At 42.8% G+C, this 9,273-nt stretch overlaps 1 protein-coding gene across 1 annotated transcript; it reads right to left on the reverse strand.

Annotated features, from left to right (window-relative positions):
* Nucleotides 1-744: 744 nt before the first annotated feature.
* Nucleotides 745-8,952, reverse strand: rgs7bpa (regulator of G protein signaling 7 binding protein a). Its single transcript, XM_037097076.1, has 6 exons — nucleotides 8,803-8,952; nucleotides 7,635-7,801; nucleotides 3,396-3,526; nucleotides 2,874-3,018; nucleotides 1,948-2,018; nucleotides 745-1,796 (listed from the first exon to the last, which is right to left on the reverse strand). The coding sequence occupies exons 1-6, from the start codon at nucleotides 8,950-8,952 to the stop codon at nucleotides 1,705-1,707; spliced, it is 756 nt and encodes a 251-aa protein (XP_036952971.1). The 3' UTR covers nucleotides 745-1,704.
* Between the last annotated feature and the right edge of the window lie 321 nt (nucleotides 8,953-9,273).

Consider the following 9,273-nt stretch of genomic DNA (forward strand, 5'->3'; position numbering starts at 1 on the left):
GGTTTCCTGGAAATGCATTAAAGAAATTACCAGCAATTTCTGAACTGTTTGTTGGAAAATAGCAGAGTATTATAATTAGATATTATAATTAAATGATATTAGGGTGACTTTTGATCAATTTTGAAGTAATTATTGTGGTATTTTGTGGGTAATTTCAAAGAAATGTCATATGTTGCTTGGCAATTACTCCCAACCTATAGTAAAAATTGGTAGACCTGTAAAAGAAAGAGTTGTGGGTTGTTGGGGAGTTACAAAAGAAACTATGTCACAACATCTTAAAAATACTTTCCATTCCAGCAGCATAAGTGGGTGACCGGCTGGATCCTGTGTGAGGTCTAGTGGTAAAATCTTTCTCTCTCTATCGTCTTTTTCATTCTTTTTCTCCAATACTCCATAAATTAGGCTCAATAAAAAATTATCTGTATTTTACTGTCTTGCTCCCGCTCTGTATCTTTGTCCCTTAACCCTCCCAGATAGTAATGTTTGCTCTACAAACAGTCTCAGCTGTGGGACAACGCACTTCAGGAGAAAAAAATATCCAAATAGAACACAGTGAATGCGGAATGTTGATTCTTAAAATATGACATATTGCATATGACCTAAAGTTCAATCAATCCATGAAATGAATTCAGTTTAACTCACCTGGAGTTTTGCAGGTTGGTCTTTGTGGTGGTTTGTCTCCACCCAGTGGACATGTTGGTGAGTTGCATGCAAGAAAATGACTGACTTGTTGAGTAGTTTCAATAACAAAAGTTTTATTAACAATGTAAAATGACCTATATCAGCTTTGACTAGTGTACCTTCGACGTGCCCTAAACATTGATCACTATCATTTGATAAGCAAGACCCATGCTGTCCCCCCTCCGACAGAGGGAGACCCTCCCTGCTTACACCAACCAACAGACTCTTTGTTTTGCTAACCAACTCCAACTTTGAAAATAATTCAGAGAGCATTGCGTAAAGAGTATGTGTATATACATGTCTAATGTCTCAGTTTATGGATAGATATTGTGTGCAAAGAAGTTTTTTTTTTTTTTCATTTTGAGTATTGTATCATATATTCCACTTTGAAGCTGGAAAGATAAAGTTGGGTACAGGTTCTTGGTTTATGGAAGACTAAATTAAGTACACTGAGAAGAAAAAACAGCAAGGAACAGAAAACAGAGACTGTAATACACGACAAACTGACTCTGCACAAACCTGTCATCTCAGCTCAGACGGACGAGTGTATAACTTTGCCTTTGCAAGCGCCGTTCTCAAAGATTCGGACAGCATCTATTCATAAGTTATCACATTATTTCTGACAGAAATGGACAATTATATTCCCTTTTTTTTAAAACATGAATCCTCATTTCATTCACTCAGGTTCATGGAAGTAACATTGACATTATTTCAAATGACCTCTCATTCTCTTTTACATTGGACAAGCGGATATCTGACTTCATTTTACCAAAAGAGGGAAAAAAATTGTTGCAAAATATCTTAAAATATATGTTCATGACTTCTTGTTTTCATGACATTGCAGTTACAATTCTTATTTGTATTACAAAATAAAATTATAAAATGGGCAGCCTTTAAAAAAAAGTGAAAGAGACAATTTATTTGAAAATGGCAGTAATAGATTGGTGGGAGACACAAGTGGTGAAGGACAGTGGGTAATGGTGTCTTTGTTGCCGGCGCCTCCTACCCACGAAGGCGGGGCCCTTAGCTGGTTACCAGGCAACAGAGCCCAAAGAACCGCCTCTTCCTCTGTCGGACCAGTGGGTAGGGAGTCAGGTTCAGCAAACTGCTGTCATCTGGGCACAAGAACACACACAGACCGCTGCCAAGTCAGACGTGTCTGCTGGTTTGAACCGCGACACACGAGCCACGATCTCAATCAAGATTTTAAAAGTGTTGCTGCTGCGTTGCATTGAGGTATGTGTGTGTGTATAACAGGGTTCTCACCTTGGTTCTTCAATGGTAAAGGCATTGTCTCCCTGAGTTTACTGAGAAGGTTCTTCATCTCCCTCATATCCCTGAAATCACACAAACAAAGGCTTTTTTTGAATGTGCCCTATCATGTCTCATGCGCTCAAACATCCAGATATTCTCAGGACCACAACTGTTGCCTCATCTTCTCAGCATCATCTAAAAACATTCTTTAAAATACAGGTATGATGCATGGTAAAATGTATTAATGTCTAGTTTCAGCACCTAATGTAACAAACACAGCACAGTTCCCTCCACACACTACTACTACTAGAGGCCATTCCAGAGGAGGTGTAGTGTTTTCCAGGTAGCTGGCAAACAGACTACTATGAGGGCAACATCCCAATTAAAAACTGGAAGTTTTAAGAAAATACTCTGCAAGTGCAATAATGTATGTTGGCACATAAGTGTCGGTTTGTATCCCACATATTTGGCAGGTTTGTGACTTAATAGTAAATTTAATGTGCTGGGTGTCTCATCTGGAAAGCAAACACTATTAACTGCATCAAACTTTTAACTGATTATAAAATGTATAAAATTAAAGCTAGTCTTTATTGTGAAGTGCCAGAGGAAAGATACTGCTCTATAGTCTTGTAGTGTGGCACAACACGATGATCCACTCTTGTCACTTTTTGTCCAAAATAAAAGTCCCTTTTAGTTACTTTAACAAATCCAGACTTAAATGATCAACTATAACATTATTAGTGGGGATGAAATAGGAACATTTGAGGTGCTATGCAATTAAATAAACTGTAAAAATGGAACCAGAAGGATGAACGTTATAAAGTGTCATTTTACTGCCACTTGCATTTTGTTTCCACACACGTGACTTCAACCAATAGAGATGAACGTGCACGTTAGTGGACACAGCGTGCATCACAACACATGTTCTGTCAACCTACTTTTCAATGTTTTCTATGTCAGTGGCCACCAGCCAGCAGAGCTGAGGACAGTCAGTGGGGGAGGAAGACGTGTCCTCCAGGATGGGGATGTCCGAGCCCTCTTCGATCTTACTGTCGACCCCGGGAGGGCCACAGGAATCCTTACCTGGAGCACACACAGATAGCAGCCAGCCTTAAACAGATCTCGCTACAACATGCATTAAATCACAAGGAAGGGTGGGTGGAAAAATAAATGAAAACAAGAAAAGACTTAAAAAAAATTTTTAACAGAGGTACTGGCTTCTATTTATTCACGTATATTCAGCGTTGTTGATCACGCTGCAATTCTCTGGATTGAAATAACATCTCAGAAAGCTCTTATAGAATAACGATATCCGTGCAGGTGTTTTTTTATCTAAAATCTGCTGAGTGATTGTCTCGCTTCCTTTGAGATTAAAGCAACAGAAACACACATAGCCTACTGCATGTAAACTCACACCTACACACAAATAACAATGCAATGAGGCTTATTCGTGTATTAACCTTTCCTGTGGAGCTGCAGGGAACCGAGCAAGCACACCGACTTGAGCATCTCAGTGATGTACATCTCCAGACAGCACTGCAGCTGTATGAAGAGCCTGCAGATCTCAGGGTGGATCTCCCCGTCCTCCGGCCTGGAAACAGCACACCGCAGGACACACAGTGAGGTTACTGGCTGGAACTTGATGAAATCTTGATACACTGACCAACTTTGTGGAAATGCATGAGACACGATGAGCTCATACATTAATATTTAAACGGCCACTCCACCAGTTTTATGCATTAAAATGCGTATGCAGGGCTTGGGAGTACGAGTGCAAATGTGTAGAAAGTAGTATAAAACAATTTGTGGCTCCTGAGGAATATAGGCTGAGGCTATATAATTGGATGAATTGCCTCCACTAAATGGTTGCATTGTGGGTAATGTAGGCACTGGGATTTGTACTCATATAACACTGATGGACTCATAATGGATTTAAAAACAGATGATCAGATTCGACGCAGCACAATCAGAGATATCGCCACACGCTTTTCTTCCTCTTCAAAACCTGGCGCCTACATTCCTCACAATGCAACTTGGCCACTGATCGACATCAACTGATAAGATTAAAAGCAGTTTTCTGTGGATCCACTAAAAGCTTTATGCCACTTTTTCACATATGCAGTAAAACTCCACAAGAGTTGTTACCATTTAATGTGGCGAACAATCAAAAAAGAAGGACAAGGATGTCTTTCTGGATACAAAGTTTTTTTGCTCAGACAGGAAAGAAAGAAAATCATCAGAATCAGAAATTCTTCTATTAGTCCTGCAAACGGGGAAATCTGTGCGTCACAGCAGAACATAAAGAAAATGTGTTGATATCGATTAATGCCTCTGTGTACAACTATATATACAGGTGTAAGTGCTGACCCCAATGTTGGTAGGAGCTCCACTGAAAGATCAATGTTCAGCCTGGGGCTTTGAAATGTGTCAAACTTGACGTGACAGAAAAAAGTCAACACAATGTCTCAGTCTGAGTAATTGGTAAAAGAGAAAATCAAAATAAAAGTTAAATATTTACTGTTAAAATGGTGAAAAGCAAAGTAAGAAGAAGCCAATGAAGTCTTAATTCATGAAAGATTTTGTCTTGTTTAGAAATTGAGTGTGAGTGCAGAATGTGTGTACAGCCTACGTTCACTCACATGTGTAGATCAGAAGGGGAAAACAGTGACTGATACCGACACCTTTGCAGAATGTTTCCAGCATATGGATCTTTTTTGTCCCATCATAAACAGCCCACCGCAAATGTCTCTAACAGGGGCGCCCCCAGAAATCTTTTTTAGGGTGGCTGTGGCCCCCCCGTGGTCCCCCCAGGGATTACACAAACTCAAATATTTATCTAGTAAATATAATATACTGTTTTAAAAAGCCTACCAAACATTTCCACTTGATGAGATATAAGCTGTGAAGTTCACATTAAGAATGAGTAAACACAAACCTCACTGAACCTTGTGTATTTACCCAGAGCTTATCACTAGCTTTTTATGAGACGCCGCCAGTAGCTTCACAGCCACATAAATCCGGTGTTCAAGGGGAAACATACAGCTGGTGATATTCAGTGGGTGTGATATCACATGGGAAAGTGACAGCGATGAAAGGCGTGAAACTTGCACCTGGTAAGAATAATTCTCGCACGAAAAAAAAAAAAAAAAAAAAATCTTGCTGCTGCGTTCCCCCTTCTTCTGATGGCGAGCTTTCTCCTTTTCCCAACCTTGTTTTTTGTCACACTGCTGCCTTCTCCAGCACTGTCGCCTAAGCACAGCTGTCATCGGTGCCATCCCCGCTTATCAGCTTGCTTTCTTCTAGCACGTCGAGAGAGGCCCCGCATCACTCAAACCATTCAGACACACCGGCTTTATTTGATTAAAGGGGAATGACCTGCGCTGTCTAATTCAAGCTCTGTGTCTCTAGTAGTGGAGACAAACATTGAAATGGCCCCGGAGAGCTTTTAGAGAAGGAGGTTTTAGAGTATGTGCCGGTGATGATTACGACGATGATGCTGATGCTGTTATCAGTGGGGACTAAGAGTTCTCTCCGAAGCTGCTGCACTGTCTCTATTTCTGTTGCTGCAGCTGGGAATTCAAGAACAGAGATTTAATGGATGGAACCTGTTGTCTCGGGGAGAAAAAGTGTGTAGCTGTTGCGATTTTTGAAAAAGAACAGTGCGGGGCACGAAGGTGCGGCACTCTCTCCCAAAGATTTAAATAAAGATGTGAGTGAAGCCGGTGGATGCTGTATGATTCATGGCAGGAAACACGTTCATGAGTTTGTCACGCACATGAGGCTTCGAAGCCTCGGTACATTAAACGGATGGAATTTGTCATGCATGTAACAGACAGTGAAGGATATGCACTCCTAAATCACTGTAAGATATAGCGAGGTGATTAATTATTGAGTCAGGAAATAGGTCACAGAGCAGACTATTTTAAAACCTCGTCGCGAGCATCTCACAGGTCTCCAACAAATGTCGTTCAATAAAGGGGAATATGAGCCGTGCTGCTGCTATAGTAAACCCGATACCGCTATTGTCCCAACACTATCCGGCTTTGGCGAGCGAGCTAGCACTGCAGACACCACTCCAGACCTCAGTCACCGCTGGCCTCAGTCTGTCCCATTGTTATTTAAGTAAGTCTGAGGGTGCCAAGTCAGCTGGCGTCTTCAGCCTCATTGAGGACCTTCAAATCCCAAGCCTCGCATTGCCCTTCTTCCACTGGCACCAGTGTGCAGTAGATGTTGGGCTCAGTGGGAGGGTGCAGGCCAAGTCAACAGACATGTCGGGCTTCTATTGTAGCTTTTCTCTACGGTGGCCTTGAGGGTCAAACACAGCATTTCACTAAAACACACAATAAAAACATTTTCTGCATGCCTTGTGCGCCGTTAAATGTTGTTTTTTTGTGAAATGTCATCGTATTTTCACCCTTTAGAGCCACTGTAGTTTTCCCTCCAATCGTTAGCCAAAAGCTCCATCAGAAGCAAACCACTTGAGATATATTTTAGAAAAGAGAAGACTTTCAAAGGACAACAGCACCAATTTTACGCGTTAAAGTGTGTTGACAGGCTGTGGGGAGCACTAGCTCCAGAGGATGCTGCATGTAATCTGATAAACTGCCTCCAGTGATGTCACTCGGAGGCTAAGTTGCATTGTGGGTAATGCGGGTGCCAGGTTTTGAAACGACAGGAGAATTGCTGTATCGATTTTGAAAACATGTCCAACAGTCTTACAGAAGTGCAACTGAGTGACATCTCTGGAAGAAATGTATCATCAGATTACATGCAGCTTCCTCTGGAGCCACAAAAGGCTTCATACTACTTTCTTAAGGGCGTCATCTTGGGCTTTGGAAAGTACAGATTTGTCACCTTTTACTGACACGTTGATTGGCCAAACATCTAATAATAATTGAGGAAATAATCAATCATTGGATCATCAAGAATAACTGTTATTGCAGCACTTGTATCACCGGGCTCTGATGAAAACAAGTAGATAATCTGCACTCTGGAAAACAATAACATCCGCTGGTGAAAAAGCATCATAGTGGCTAAATGTTCAAATGACCACACACACACACACACACACACACACACACACACACACACACACACACACACACACACACACACACACACAGGGCCACTCTCACAATGCATTAAACATAGTTATGCAAAAGTCATTGGCTCCACATTATTGATACTATTATCTCATACATTCGCCCTGGGAAGCATTCCACTTCGTGCATTAACGTTTTAGGCCCGAGCTAATGGAGAGTGGTCAGTTTACAGCAGGCTATAGGGGGCTGTGACTGCTTCCTGGTAAAGCTGTCCCTGCCAGCAATTAGACACTATGGCGGTTTTAAAAAGCTGATCTCATGTTCTGTTTTTCACCCCACAACTTCTTCCCTCCCCACCACCACCTCCTCTTCCTCCTCCATCTCTTCTTCTTCTTCCTCTTCTTCAGGCTCTCTGGTCTCACTCTAATGGAGCAGACACTTGGATGATTTCTTTGAAGTGGAGAGAAGCAGGCTTAAGTATACATGTGCCTAAAAATGGGGACGCTTATGCAAATTCGAGATAAATTTAGATACTTTACAACTTTAGGCGCAGCAGTGTTGCAGAGCGCCCCAATTTGCCAAATTTTTTACACTTTCAGAGCGAGGGGAGCTTTTGGTCTGTTCAGCACCACGGACAGCGTTTGTGTGCCAACTCACCCCGATATCAAGGAGAGACTCTGGTGCGCCGCTCTCGCCATTTCGCAGCCTTTAGTTCGGGTCCTCAGCATTTCGGCCCGTAAAGTGGGACAGTCCACAGTGATTTCGCCGATGGAGATGACCAGCTCACGGTATAGAGCCACAAGTGTATTGAATTCCTGGACGATCTGCGTTGCAGTGAAACGAGACACAACATAAGTCATGGCACAAACTTCCCTGATCTGTCAACCAGCAGAGCTTTTCTTTTCTTTCTTAGTCATTTCTTTTTTTCTGATTTTGCACATTGGGGATACATGACGTGCCTGTGCAGGTGCACGATGAAGTGGTGCTTGCACTACTAAAAAAAAAATTGCAACCTTGCGCATTTTGCCGTCACAGAAGCCCCCCTGATCCCTGACAGAAACCAAAAAGTGATGCGTTAAAATATAATCCGTAGAGTCAGGACGCATGATGAATGAACAGATTTTTTTTTTTTTGTACTGATGGAGGTTATGCTAAGTTTGGTTGTTTGCACAGCCTCACCGCTCAAGCATCTCGCTCTTTTTTTGTGTGCAACTCCTGCAGAGCATCCTGCGAGGCTCCGTCATGACGCTCGCTGATGTATGAAAGGGTGAAGAAGGCTCTGCACATATGATCTGTCACAACACAGCACCTGCACTGTGTGTGTGTGTCTGTGCATGCGTGTGTGTGTGTGTGTGTGTGTGTGTGTGTGTGTGTGTGTGTGTGTGTGTGTGTGTGTGTGTGTGTGTGTGCCACGACCACGAACACCCCCAGACCCATCAAACATAATCATGTAATTCGGCTAATTTTCTAAAAGAAAAAAAAAAAAAAAAAAAAAAATCAGCCCCAGCACTCACAAATGCAAATCACACAGTCAATCTGCGCGAACGAGATGATCAGCTTGGCTTCACTGCCGACAAAGCAATGCAAATGCATAAAGCTATTTTTAGGCTCCCAGACCGGGTTACAGTCTTTTTCCCCCCCTTTTTTTCTCTCTCTCTCTCTCGCTCTTCTTCTTGCAGCTATTAACAGCTGTCGCGTTTGCATCCTTTTGCATGCACGGGGGAATGGTCGATGGTCCGAGAAACAAAGGCAGGTTCTGGATAATAACACAGCACTTCTCGTCAGAGAAGGGAACCATGCAGGCATTGACGTGTCGCAAACCTACCATTCTGCAGTCGGCCACGGCGCGCTGGGCTTTGCGGGTGCTCTCGGTGCTCTCCCTCCTCTGTGGGTCTCGGTGAGGAGGCTTGCCGATCTGGAAGATGTTCCCGGCGGATCTGGGGCGATTTTTGCGCCCATTCGATGCAGAACTCATGCATACACATCCACTAACAAAACAGCCCTAATACAGAACGGTGTTTGGTCTTATTTCGCCCCCCACCTCCAAAAAAAAAAAAGAAGAAGAAGAAGAAGAAGAAGAAGAAGAAAAAAAAAAAAAAAACTCCACCACTTTCGCTCTTCCTGCCTCACCAGCCCCCCTTGCGCCTCGCCGTTCACCTTCCCTCCGTTTTTACGCTCGATTCACCTTCGCCAACTACTGGCTGGGCTTGAGCCTCGGTTATTGTTATTGCTCTGTCTATCTCGCTCGCGTTCCTCCCCTCTCTCTAGTGCGGGAGACGGGGCAAATATTCTCCCA

Source organism: Acanthopagrus latus, chromosome 5, assembly GCF_904848185.1.
Source record: "Acanthopagrus latus isolate v.2019 chromosome 5, fAcaLat1.1, whole genome shotgun sequence".
Lineage (NCBI taxonomy): Eukaryota > Metazoa > Chordata > Actinopteri > Spariformes > Sparidae > Acanthopagrus > Acanthopagrus latus.